Source organism: Carlito syrichta, unplaced genomic scaffold (genome assembly GCF_000164805.1).
Source record: "Carlito syrichta isolate Samal-C Ts95f unplaced genomic scaffold, Tarsius_syrichta-2.0.1 Scaffold309314, whole genome shotgun sequence".
In the NCBI taxonomy this organism is placed as follows: Eukaryota; Metazoa; Chordata; class Mammalia; order Primates; family Tarsiidae; genus Carlito; species Carlito syrichta.
Window position 1 is genome coordinate 340,197 of NW_007253410.1, and position 14,285 is coordinate 354,481.

Genomic DNA, 14,285 nt, shown 5'->3' on the forward strand with positions numbered 1-14,285 from the left:
GGGTACCGCGCGTGCGCGGCCGGACACTCGCGGCCACGCCCCGAGAGGCGCGACTTAAGCGGGAGGAAGGCGGGCGCGTGGGCGGGCCCGAGCCAAACGGCGTCCCAGCTCTCGCGAGAGCGGCGCTTGATGACGTGAGGGGAGGCGGGGCGCGTCGTGGGCGCCGGCGGGTGCGTTTGAATCTGGTCCGAGCGCGGGAAGCTGGGGTCCCGGAACCCAGGTGAGCGCGGCGGTGCCTAGCGGGGCTTCGGTTCGTAGCAGGGGCCCGGAGACAGCGGGGGTCGGGCGGACAGACCTCTTCCTGGCGGCTCGGGGTCCCGGCCTTCACCCGGTTCGTGGGCCACGGTCCTGCGCGCCGCCTGTCTCGGACGGGAGCCCCGGCTGCCAGACACCGCCCTGCCGGCGCGGGCTGCGCTTTGTGTTTCCCGCCTGCCCCAGAGGGAAACCCCGGGCCCTGGACCCGGGGCCTGGTCTCAGAGAGGACACTCGGAGCCCTGGGCCCGGGGGCTGGATTCAGAGAGGACACCCCGATCCCTGGACCCGGGGACTGGCTTTAGAGAGGAAAACCCGAGCCCTGGCCTCAGAGAGCACTCCCTAACCCCTTGGCCCGGGAACTAGCCTCAGAGAGGACACCCGGATCCCTGGACCAGTGGACTGGACTCAGAGGGGAAACCCTGAGCCTGGGAACTAGCCTCAGAGAGGGTCCCCTAAACCTGGACCCGGGGCCTGGCCTCAGAGGACACTCCGATCCTTGGACCCGGGGACTGGCCTTAGAGAGCAACTCGCTAGTTCTGGACCCGGGGACTGGACTCAAAGAGGATGCCCCTAGTTCTGGACCCAGGGCCTGGCCTCAGAGAGGATCCCCTGAGCCTGGATCCGGGGACTGGCCTTAGAGAGAACACTCCAGTTCTGGCCCCGGGGACTGGACTCAGGGAGGATCCCCCGAGTCTTGGACCTAGGACCTGACCTTAGAGAAGGTCCCCTGAGCCTGGACCCGAGGACTGGCCTCAGAGAGCACACCCCAGTTCTGGACCCGGGGACTGGACTCAGATAGGATCCCCTGAGCCTGGACTTGGGTACTGGTCTCAGAGAGGATCTCCAAGCTCTAGACCTGGTTACTGGACTCAGAAAGGATTCCCCAAGCCCTAGACTCAGGGCCTGAGAGGACACCCCAATTCCTAGGCCTAGGGACTGGGCCAGAGAGGATCCCCTGAACATTGGCCTTGGGTTCTGGCCTCAAAGAGGAAACCCAAGCCTGGACCCAGTGACTCCAGAGAGGAGTCCACACGCTGTAGACTCCGTGACTCACCTTAGCGACATCAGTACCCCAAATTCCTGTGCCTCGTTCGCTGCCTTTGGTTTTGTCTGTGAGGAGGGAGTTTGGGGGTAGAGTGACAAGAGGGGTTTCTCTTTTGTAATGCTCATCTTAATTCAGTATCAGATCACCTGTGTGAAGAGCACCCTGTGATTGGGACGTTGGGATGGATAGCTGGATTGTGAGATGACCTCTAACCTGGAAAGTCACACTCTGGCTGGAGAGCGAGGAACATAAAGAAATAAGAAACATAAAGTGTTGCCTCTTTGGGTGACAGGCTGAGTGTAAGTTGAAAAATTAACCACTAAAAATGTACAGTCACTAATATACAGGAGAAGACAGGAAGTATGGTCATAAGTTTGGTAGTCTAAGGGAAGTAGATGACTATATATTAGATTAAAATGCCAAAGTGGTGTGTGTGGACATAGAGAAAACAAGAAAAGTGATCAGAATTATGAAAAAGTGGGGAGGGTTCCTAGACCTGGCAGTTTAAGATGTATGATTCCAATGTGCTTGATGCATCTTATTGGATTGTTGCTTATTTTTCTAAAATCATGAGTTGGTACTAGCCACTGTTCTTCATCAGGCTTGTTGCTAGCCACCCTCCCTGCCCTCCCCATGTTCTTCATTAGTAAAGAGTTACACAGTCATGTGTGGCTTGATGATGGGGACACATTGTCATTAGGTGATTTTGTTTTTGCTCAAATATCAGAGTGCACTTGGTCAATGTGCATAGTGCAGCCTGCTAGGCTGCAAACCTGTATTGTATGGCTCTACTAAATACTGTAGGCACCTCTAACACAGTGGTCAATATGTGTGTATATAAACATCTAAACCTAGAACAGGCAAGGTAAAAAGTATTATAATCTTTTGACCACTGTCGTATGTGTGGTCCATCGTTGATTGAAACGTTATCCAGTGCATGACTGCAGTTCATACTTCAGTCATTTGAGTTGAGGAGTTGAGGAATGAGGTGACCATACTTCAGTGTTACTTATGTGAGGAGGCATTAAACTGATGTGATTTTCTTCTTTTTTCAATTTAGACATTATGTATGTATGTATGTTTAAGATAGCTCCCTATCCTCATAATTATTGCCAGTAATTTTCCACGTTGCTCTATAATGATGCAGATAGTTTTTATTTATTTTTTTAAATGAGGGCATCTTACTGCAAATATGTTCCATCATTTGCTGTTGCTTCATTTTTAGGTTGATGTCTTTTGTGTAGGGTATGGCTAGTGCCAGATGTTGTGAATGTGAAATAACGTCTCCTATGGAAACGCAGGCAGGGAGGAAGGTATGCACAGTCCCTTGAGCTCTCATTATCCCAAAGGGATGAGAAGAGGGTGCTGTGGTTGGACAGGCCTGAAGCGCAGTCTAACAAGCTCCCAGGTGACCCTTGGGCCACTATTTTCCATCTTACTTTGAATAACAAGATGACTGTAACAGTAGGATTTTTTTTTGATGGAAGAATGGTGAGTAGAAGAGAGTCTCCAGAATGTAGCAACTAGGATCAGACGGTTCTTTTGTTGAGCCAACTCAGATCTGCCTGAGCCAGCATCTTGCTAAGGTGCTAAAAAGGAAGAGAAGGTGAGCTTCCTGGACTGTTTGGATTTCTCTTTTTTTTCAGTTGATAACTTCATTGACAATTGATAAAATGTACCATTGATACTATGTTGTTAACATCCCCAGTAAAGGAAATAGATAAGTTATTTTTCAAATATTATAACTTGTTTTATGTCATAATATTGTTAGAAACGGTCTACTGTAGAGTGGCACAGGAATTTTCTTGTAGTTCTTGAATGCTAATACCAGATTAAATCTTGTAGGAAAAGATATATTTGCAAATGTAAGTTCTAGTATGATTTTCACTAGGGTTACAAGATAAACGCCATTTGAATGTTCCATCTGCCATGGAAAAACGTGAGACATTTGTTCAAGCGGTGTCTAAGGAGCTGGTTGAAGAGTTTTTGCAATTTGTTCAACTTGATGTAAGTGTCATGTTTTAGCTTTATTGTGATTTTGACTGTTAATGTAAAATATATTCTAAAATCATTATGTCCCCAGTGAAATAGAGTTATCTCAGTGAATCTTTAGAGATCAATGTTTGTTTAAAAATGAGAAAACAGATCGTGTTATACTTAAAACAGTGCTAAGATGTAAAAGGTAAACAAAAGTTAACCAGTCAACATGGGAATGCCTGGGATTGTTTCTGTAGTGTCTCAGAGAAAAAGGGCCTAGGACAGAGCTCTGAGGAAGCCAACCAGTATTGAAGGTACCAATGTTAAAATACTATGACTTTGGGGCTGGAGAACTATGGCCTGCCTACCTTATTTGTTCTGATTGTGTGATGAAAATCAAATTAGCAACAATGAAAAATTAGAGGAGCCTAATAATGAATTTGTTGCTAGCAACATTTAAGAAATTATTTTTCTTTATAAGAGAAGTGAACTTATAATCTGGTATCATAAAACAGTATTCTGTAAACTTAAAAATAATCCCAAACTCACAGACATCTCTTATCACAGAGGTGTTTATAAAAGCAAATTTTTAGATATTTTGTAAATATTTGCTTTGGCAGTAGGAAAGAATATGATTTGTATTAGAAATACAGTACACAGGCCGGGCTCGGTGGCTCAGCCTGTAATCCCAGCACTTTGGGAGGCCGAGGCGAGTGGATTGCCTGAGCCCGTGGATTCGAGACCCGCCTGGGCAACTTGGCGAGACTTCGTCTCTACAATAAAATAAAATAACATAATTAGTTGAACGTGGTAGTGCGTGTGTTCCGGCTACTCAGAAGGCTGAGGCGAAAGGATGGTCGGAGCCCAACAGGTCGATGCTGGCGTGGCAGTGAACATGCCACTGTATTCCAGTCTGGGCGACGGAGTGAGACTCCAAAAAGAGAAAGAAATACAGTACATGGCCGGGTACGGTGGCTCAAGCCTGTAATCCCAGCACTTTGGGAGGCTGAGGTGAGAGGATTGCTTGAGCCCACGGGTTCAACTTGGGCAACTTGGCAAGACTTTGTCACTACAATAAATAAAAAAATTAGCCGGGCGTGATAGCGCGGGCCTGTAGTTCCGGGTACTTGGAGGGCTGAGGCGGAAGGATCGCCGGACCCCAGCAGTTGAATGTTGGGGTGCCCGTGAGCGTGTCACTGCGCTCCAGTCTGGGTGATGGAGTGAGACTCCGATTCAAAAAAAAAAAAAAAAAAAGAAGTATAGTATATTATATTTTAAAAATCTGAAAGGTTACATATTACATACCATATTATTAACTAAAATCACAACTAAATTGAAAATCAGAAGGTAAAAGTAGCAATTCAAGGTTACACTGGTCACCCCCTGATGACAAGTGCACTTCCAAGGTGCATTGTTTCCAGCTACACCATTGTGTGCCGTAGAACCTTTGTAGTGTTACTTGGCAGCCAGCAGACATCCCAGAAGAATACTGAATTAGTCCTCATAATAATGAGGATGTTCGAGACCCACCTGGGCAACTTGACGAGACCTCATCTCTACAATAAATCAAAAAAATTAGCCCGGCGTGGTAGAGCGTGCCTGTAGTTCCAGGTACTCGGAAGACTGAGGCGGAAGGATCGCCGGAGCCCAGCAGGTCGAGGCTGCGGTGGCCGGGAGCGGCCACTGCACTCCAGTCTGGGTGACAGAGTGAGACTCCAACTCAAAAAAAAAAAAATGAGAATGAATTTTAGTTTATTAATAATAAACTTTATTAACACTTAATAATTCAGCTTAGTACCTAGTCACCTAGTAGCTCCTAGTTAAACAAAAGCATGCAGATATGTAGGATTGTGTATTGCTTGGTTTCATCAAGTTGAATGATAGGAAATGTTATTTTGCGTACTATGACAATTTCCCATAGTTCAACCTTATAAGAACTTTGAGGTTCGTTTGAGGCCTATTAGGTGTACCTTTCCAAGTGCATTTAATTCTGCTATAATCCAGTACATGCACTGCCAACAATTACTGCACTCTGTAAAATTGTGTGGCAATAAGAGCCACAGATTATGGAGAAAACGGGGTTGGGGCACAAAACTAAAAAATTTCACCAGTGACACATTAAAAAATAGGAACCTAATGGAATAGTAGCATAGTTTTGTATGTGTTAAATCACTAAGAAATATAAATACTGTAGTAAGTATGGCATTTTATCTTGAAAAATACTTAAATTCTGTAGGTGGAAGTGGATGCCTACAGAGCATACTTCCCAGGGCTCATCTGCCACCCTCTCTGAAATGAAGAGCACAAGGGATGAAACAGAGGGGCAAACCAGGCAGAGGGGAACAGGGAGCATTAGAGAAAGAGGGAGCCGGCCTGAGGAGAGCACAATGAAGTGAGGGGCGCAGTGTGTGGCCCAAGGTGGCTGTACCCAGTGGGTACAGTTTTCTACATTTACCTGGTGTTGCTTGCCTGTGAAATCCCACATAAGCAGTGAGAAGTTCGCCTTTGGTCAAACTGCTCCTAGTAGTGTTCGAACAAATTTTCTTTTCCAAACAAGTATTAGAGTACAGAACTGACTACCAAGTGCCCATATACTCCTTGGAATCCGTGAAGGGAAGAGGACACAGCACTTAAGAGAATTCAGTTCTTTTTTTTTTTCTTTTTGAGTTGGAGTCTCACTCTGTGGCCCAGACTGGAGTGCAGTGGCCGCTCCCGGCTACCGCAGCCTCGACCTGCTGGGCACCGGCGATCCTTCCGCCTCAGCCTTCCAAGTAGCCAGAATTACAGGCATGCGCTACCACGCCCAGCTGATTTTTTGATTTATTGCAGAGATGAGGTCTCGCTGCCTGCGGGCTCAGGCAATCCACTCACCTCAGCCTCCCAAAGGCGCGGGATTACAGGCTGAGCCACCGACCCCGGCTGAGAATTCACTTCTTTAACAAGCATGTCTTAAGGGCCCTCTGTACACCAGGCACTACACTGAGGGTTGGGGATACAGTGTACTCAAAGCAAAGTTTCTGCACAAATGGGGTTTATGTAGTGGTAGAGGAAGAAGAGCAAGACAAACATGTAAATAATAAAGCAGGTGGAAGGTCAGTCACAATGCTTAATGATGGGGACATGAGATCTGAGAAATGAGTCACTGGGTGATTTTGTCATTGTGCAAACATCAGAGTGCATGTACACAAACCTAGATGGTATGACCTATTACACAGCTAGGCTGTATGGTAGAGCCTGCTGCTCCTAGGCTACAAACATGAACAGCATGTGACTCTGCTGAACATTGTAGGCAACTGGAACACAATGTAAGTATTTGTGTGTTTAAACATTAAAAAAGTACTATTAAAAAAAGGTTAAAAATGGTATACCTGAATAGGGCACTTAGCATAAATGGAACTTGCAGGACTGGAAGTTACTTTGGGTGAGTGAGTGAGTAAGTGGTGAATGGATGTGAAGGCCTAGGACATCACTGTATACTACGGTAGACTTTGTATACATTACCCACTTAGGGTACAGTAAATTCATTTAAACATTTTTTCTTTCTTCAATAATAAATTAACTATAGCTTACTGTAACTTTTTTATTTTATAAACTTTAAAATTCTTTTTTTTTTTGAGTTGGAGTCTCACTCCTTCACCCAGGCTGGAGTGCAGTAGCATGCTCATGGCCACCCCAGCGTCGACCTGCTGGGCTCTGGCAATCCTTCTGCCTCAGCCTTCCAAATCGCCGGAACTATCGGTGTGCACTACCATGCCCAGCTAGTTTTTGATTTATTGTAGAGATGAGGTCTCGCCAAGTTGCCTGGGCTGATCTTGAACCCATGGGCTCAGGTACTTCACTTGCCTCAGCCTCCCAATGTACTGGGATTACAGGCTGAGCCACTGTAAAATTCTTTTAACTTTTGATTCTTTTGCTATAACACTCACTTTAAACACAAACACATTGTATGGCTTTACAAAATTATTTTCTTTCTTTATACCCTTATTTTATAAACTTTTTTCTATCTAAAAATTAAAAAAATTTTTTTTTGCTTTTCAAATTTTTTTGTAAATAACTAAAGCACAAGCATATATGTTAGCCAAGGCCTACATAGGGTCAGGATCGATATCACTGTCTTCTGTCTCTGCATCTTGTCCCTCTGGAAGGTCTTCAGAGGCAATAACATAAGGAGCTGTCATCTCCCATGAAAACAATACCTTCTGGATGCCTCTTAAAAGACTTGTCTGAGGCTATTTCACAGTTAAACTATTTTTATTAAGTAGAAGGAGTAAACTCTAAAATAACAAAAATACAGAATAATAAATACATAAGCCAGTAAAATTGTTCATTATTGTTATCAAGTATTATGTACTGTGCATAATTGTATGTGCTGTGCTTTTCTACTACTGGCAGCATAACAGGTTTGTTTACACCAGCATCACCACAAACATGTGAGTAATGGATTACATTAGGATGTTATGATGGCCATGACACCACTGGGTGATAGAAATTTTTCAGTTCCATTATAATCTTATGGGACCACGGTTGCATATGCAGTCTGTCCTTGACCAAAATGCTGTTATGCAGCTTAGATTGCACTGCATGACTGCATTCAGACAGAGATCTAAATGGGCATTTGGACATTTGCAGGAAGAAGATTCCAGATAATAGAAATGGGAGAGACTGAGACTCTGAGCCAGGATGTACTTGGGAAACTAAGGGTGTGAACTTATTGAGGAGGAGGAGGGTGGTGGGGTTAGGATGGAGAAGTAGCCAGGCCAGGTCCTGTACGGCCTTGTAGGATCTGTCTTTCTTTTTCCTGTTGAAATAATTGCAATGTTAAAGAAGAGTTGTAAGAAGAGTATAAAGGAATCCTGAATACCCTACAGCAGGATCTAACAATTGTTACCAGTTGCCACATTTTCTTTATTATTATTTGTAATCATATTTTTTTTTGGAATCACTTGGGTGTCAGTTGCAGGCATTATACCCCTTTATCCCTAAACATTTCAACTTGTGTCTTTCTAGAAGATATTCTCTTATATAACCACATTAAAATCCTTATAAATCAGGAAATTTAATATTGCAGATAATACTATTATCTACAGTACATATTCACATTTCTACAATTATCCCAATAATGTTCTTTTTAGCATATTTTTTCCTGGTCCAGGATCTAGTCTAGTATCACACGTTGCATTTAGCTGTCTTGTCTTATTAGTTGTCTTTAGTCTGGAAGAGTTTTTCCACCTTACTGTGTTTTTTGTGACACTGACAGTTTTGAAGAGTACAGGCAGCTGTTTTGTGGCATATCCTTCAATTTGCATCTGAGGATCAGATTACATTCAGTATATCCATTTTGGCAGGAACTGTTTAACAGTGTTAAGTCCTTCTCAGTGTATTACTGTCAGGAAGTATGTGGTGGTCTGTCCCACGGGGACATTGGGTGGGTGTCCACCAGGTCTCTTTGCTGGGAGCCTGCTATTGTGGGGAAGTAGGTGACACTGTAAATGTCCTGCTCCTTACCAAGCTTCTACCCCCTGATTTGGCATCCACTGATGGTTCTTGTTAGAGTTCACTATTACTGTGATGGCTATAAAATTGTCATTTTCCAACTCCATATTTCTTCTGTTTTTATTTGTTGGCATTCTACAGCATGCAAGTGCCATTGATTAATGATTTGTTATTACTTAATATCAGTATGGCCTCCTTGTTTTTTTCAAGAGACAGAGTCTCGCTATGCTGCCCAGGCTAGCCTCACAACTCCTGGGCTCAAGCCCATCCTCCCAAGTAGCTGGGACTGCAGGCACCACACCCACGCCCTGCTTGGCTTCCTCCATTCTTGTTTTATTCAGTAGGTTATAATCCGTCACTGTCACTGTTTTGGTGCTCAGTTTTTCTCAGATATTGACTACAGGGAGTCTCTTTTACCTGGATTCTATGCTAGACCTTTTGATAGGGGCTTCTGTTTATTCTGTCAGAGTAGGTGAGTTCATCTGCTTAGAGTGAGAGAAAATGGAGGTTGTTGGGAAGATCTGAAATAATCTTGTTGGCTGGTGGAAGAGAATGATGTCCAGATACGAGTACAGGATGGTGTAAGGGCCCACATGGGACTGGGGTCTGTCTGTGTTGTTGTCGTTGTTATTGCTGAATTCTAGCATACTTTTATAACTTATTTCTGGGTCTGGAGATGGTAGACATTTTAGGGAAGGTTTTGCTAAGTGGGTAAATTTTTAAACTCCAAAGATTAGCATATTAGGGGAGAATAGATGGAAGAGGAATTTGCTACTTTTTATCTGATAATTCCTGTATTTTTTCCTTTTAGGAATGAGTTTGAAAAGTTCAGATATACTCCTGAACCTGTACCAGAGTTAACACTTAAACTTTCCTTTTGATGCCGTTATGAAAAGAATATGACTAAAGTTTTATATTTGAAATGTGACACTTACTATTTATGTTACAGAAAGATGCCTCTGACTCTTTCAGCCTAAATGAATTACTAGATGAATTATCAAGAAAACATAAAGAAGAATTATGGCAAAGGCTGAAGAATTTATTGACAGATGTGTTATTGGAAAGCCCAGTGGATGGTTGGCAAATAGTGGAAGTCCAGGATGAAGATAATATGGAAACAGAGCATGCCTCAAAAATGGTAGTGTTTGGTTTTCAAGGATGAAAAAATTTCCCTTTTTCTTTGTTAAAAAACATCTGTATGATTGAATTTTAAGTTAAGAAAAATTTTGAAGTTAGAAGTCAAGAATTATATCTTTTATTTTAGTTTATTTTTTTTACCAGAAAGTCTAGATCTGAGACAAGAATTTTAGAAGTTAAGTCTGTGTTGTTGTTTTACCCACTTTTCAACCTTTCCATTTTTAATCTAGTACTATATATTGCTATTCTTTTAGGATAGTTGACTTGTATTCAACTTTAATTCACATATGTTTGTTTTATTTTCATTTAATTTAATTTTATTTTTAGAGGCAGGATTTTGTTTTGTAGCCCAGACTGGAGTGTGGTCATATCTCAAGTGATCCAGATGTGTCACCACACCCAGCTAATTGTTTTTTTTGTAGATATGGGATATTGCTATGTTGCCCAAGGATGGTCTTGAACTCCTTAGCTCAAAAGATCCTCCCACCTGGACTTCCCCAAATGCTCAGATTATAGGTGTGAACTACTGTACCCAGCCTAACTCACATTTTAGAATAAGCTAGAAGTGTGGCTTAATTTTTAGAAATTTTGTAACTTAAATTTCCTTTAAAAATTGGTTTTGAGTTGGCAGTTTTAATTCACCCATGTTGTTCACTCATGTTTTGATATTTTTACTTATAGAGAAAAAAAATAGAAATAATTCATGCAATTACATCCGTGATTCTTGCTTCTGTATTTGTAATAAATGAAAGTGAGAACTATGAAGCCTTACTGGAATGTGTTGTTATATTAAATGGTGAGTTGACTTTGTTATTAGTGGCATATTTAGAAGTGGGGCATTGAAATGATACTCTGTAAAAGAAAGCTACTTGTTTCATGAGCATTATTGATTTTCATAGTAGAAGGGAGTGTAAAGCCATGACTTTGCAATCAGATTTTTTTACTTCAGAAAAGGAGTATACTTATATAAAGATGCCCTGAATAATTAATTTAATTTAAGCTCTGTTTAAGTGTTTCAGATGGTGAGATGGCAGTACTCAGCAACTAACTGGTATTGTTTACAGATTTTTCAGGAAAGTCTTCTTTGACTTACAGGACCAATGATCAAGAGCTTGTTTAAAGGATAATATCTGATTATGTGATCACTACTACCAGATGGTGTCAATTCAGTGTCAATTTGTGACATTGAATTTTTTCTTTAAATATGTTATGAACATGATCTGAGGAGTAATTGTTGACTCTTTGGGGAGTTTTACTACACTGAAATTTAAATCAAGATACTTTTCAAGTATTAACTATAAAATTAGTTATTAATTTAGGAAGTATACTAGTCTGAGTTGATGAGATGTGATATAAAATATATATGTATAATTATTTTGTAGATATAGAATATGTAAATAATTTTAAGTAATGATATTTTTGAAAAACTCTCCAAATACAGTCATCTTTTACTCACTCTAGTTATATGTGACACATTCTCTCATCAAGCTTATCATTCTTAGCGTCACTTGGACGTATTTATCTGTTTTGTAGTAAGTTGTTTTATTCTGAATTCTTGAACTGAAATATGTGTCATTAAAGTCACCCCTGATCAGTATAAAAATAGTTTCCAAATGCTTTGTGAATTTTACTACTGCTTTTATTTGTGTAGTCTCCAAATAACTGGTAAAATGATTAGTGCTAACTTTGTAGTTACTATCAACTTCTCAGTTAGTTTAGAAATTTTATATTATTATAATGGCATTCAGATATCTGTAGATGCTAATTAAGAGCACATTATTAGTATTATTAATTTAATTATAGAACTTTTCTGTTAATAAAAACAATATAGTTGTGTATTCATTTTGATAGTTACTTTTACTGTTTTTCACCTGTGAGCCAAAGTTTGAGGCCAGCACATTGAGGGATAGTTGTAATGGATAATTGATCAGTAGACGTGACCTAGCTCTGGGGTAACAGGGTTACCATGGATGTCATTGCACTTAGGCTTAGTTAGTCTCTCATCTGCCTTTCTAAAGTTAGGAGTTTGGACAGTATGAGCTCTTTGAAGCTTCTAGTTCTAAAGTTCTCTGTTCTGTTAGGTCTGTTTTTATAACACTTGTCAAATAATTTTTTAATTGTCATCATTTACCTTCTATGATTAATGTATATAAATCTTGGCAAGTTAGATATAAACTAATATTATTTGCTTAGCAAAGCTTTATAATGAAATACAAAGTCATAATACACTAAACTATTGAATCTGAACGGTAAGAATTTACCTTACTAATTGGAAAATTACTGTTTTCTGTTTTAGGTATTTTATATGCATTACCTAAATCTGAACGAAAACTACAAAATTCCATTCAGGATTTGTGTGTTACATGGTGGGAGAAGGGCCTGCTTGCCAAAGAAGACATGGGAAAGACAGCTTTTGTCATGTTACTAAGGAAGAGTCTTGAGACTAAGACAGTATGTTTACTTTCTTTTTTTTTTTTAAATCAATATTTTTTATTTTAATATTGTGGGGTACAGTTAAGGGTTAGGTATGCAAATATGCTTCATTCAGGCACCCTTGTTGATAAGGGGTGTCTCCCCATCCCCAGACAAATATTGACTACTGTTAATCCCACTCCCCTTTCCCTCCCTCACCCCCATAGTTTTCCACCACTGTCAATTCTTTTCTTATAGTATTACGATAGATATTCAAGGTCCACTAATGAGTGAGAACATGTGATACTCAGATCTTTTCTTTTCTTTTTCTTTTTTTTGAGTTGGAGTCCGCTCCATTACCCAGGCTAGAGTGTAGTATCACGCTCACGGCCATCCCAGCGTTGACCTGCTGGGCTCAGGTGATTCTTCTGCCTCAGCTTTCCAAGTAGCCAGAAATACAGGCACGTGCTCCCATGCCTGGCTAGTTTTTTGATTTATTATAGAGATGAGGTCTCGCCACATTGCCCAGGCTGTTCTCGAATCCATGGGCTCAGGTATTCCGCTCACCCCGGCCTATCAAAGTGCTGGGATTACAGTCTTGAGCCACTGTACCTGGCCATATTTACTTTCTTAAACACATACTTCATGTAAAAAGGAATTATATTTGATTGGAAGGAGCTTAACCACAGAAGCTTCTCAATTTGGGGATTTTTAAAAAAACTGTAAGATATTCAGAAGTCTAAGGTGATGCAGTGGCTCCCTGCTGTGATGGAATGCTAGGCCTTCTCCCCCATTTTCTTCAGTATTTGGCTTCTGTCCTTCCTCTTGGCTCTTTATGGTTGCAAGGTAGCTGCTCCACACCATTGTCATGTCTGCCTTCCAAGCAGGAAAACAAAGCAGGGTAACTAGGAGGGCCAGCTGTCATCCATGGCCACCTCTGTTGGAAGATGGAATTTGTAAAGGGATATGTTGCTATCCTTAACTAAATTGGAGATATTGTCAATAGCAGAGGAGAGCTGAGCTCCTGAGATGGGTAACAAGTGATACTTGCCAGTGTGCATGTAGCCCTTGAGAGACAGGCTTGCATCATGCTGGGGCAAGGACTAGACAGGGAGGACAGAAAGCAGGCATGATGAGGGGTTTTTTCTTTTTTGAGTTGGAGTCTCACTCTGTCGCCCAGACTGGAGTGCAGTGGCCGATCCCAGCCACCACAGCCTCGGCCTTCTGGGTTTTGGCGATCCTTCCGCCTCAGCCTTCCAAGTATCTGGAACTACAGGCACGTGCTACCATGCCTGGCTAGTTTTTGATTTATTGTAGAGATGAGGTCTCGCCAAGTTGCCCAGGCATGTCTCGAACCCACGGGCTCAGGCAATCCACTCACTTCAGCCTCCCAAAGGCACAGTATTACAGGCTGAGCCACCGAGCCCAGCTGATGAGGAGTTATTATTGGGTTTTTTTTTTTCACTCAGTGGTATAGTTCTAAGGAAGTGGAGGCTGGGCCAAGGGAGAGCATATTTGAAGGTTGGTTATAACTTGGGCTATTTCTCATACCTTAATCTTTGATATACAACTCAAAAAATTTTTTAAAGTAGCATTTCTTTTCCCAAATCAAGAAAACAACAGATACTTATGCATATTTGTCTTAGAATGTTGTGCAAGTAAAAATTAAAATCATCCATAATTCCACCACCCAGGTGATAGTTATTATTTTAAGGATTTTGAGAATTTTTTTATTCTCCTGTATGCTACTTCCCTATGATAGATTCCTAAAATGTCAGTGTGTATAAACTTGAAGATTCTTTTTTTTTTATTAAATCAATTATACACATATTTTTTATTATAAAGGTTTAGGGTACAATTCAGGGTTAGGTATACAAACATTGATTATGCAGGTATACTTGTTGATGAAGTATGCCCCTCCCTCCCCTAGCAGTTTCCCTCAAATGCCAATCCCACCCCCCTTCCC

At 41.5% G+C, this 14,285-nt stretch overlaps 1 protein-coding gene across 1 annotated transcript in view; it reads left to right on the top strand.

Moving 5' to 3' along the window:
- The first annotated feature begins 113 nt into the window (after window positions 1-113).
- Window positions 114-14,285, top strand: part of NCAPG2 (non-SMC condensin II complex subunit G2) — a 103,297-nt gene continuing 89,125 nt past the window's right edge. The window contains exons 1-5 of the mRNA XM_021717137.1: window positions 114-220; window positions 3,192-3,307; window positions 9,720-9,908; window positions 10,589-10,703; window positions 12,204-12,358. Of these exons, the coding sequence (XP_021572812.1) occupies window positions 3,230-3,307; window positions 9,720-9,908; window positions 10,589-10,703; window positions 12,204-12,358 (537 nt within the window). The 5' untranslated portion in view covers window positions 114-220; window positions 3,192-3,229. The remainder of the gene's footprint in view (window positions 221-3,191; window positions 3,308-9,719; window positions 9,909-10,588; window positions 10,704-12,203; window positions 12,359-14,285) is intronic.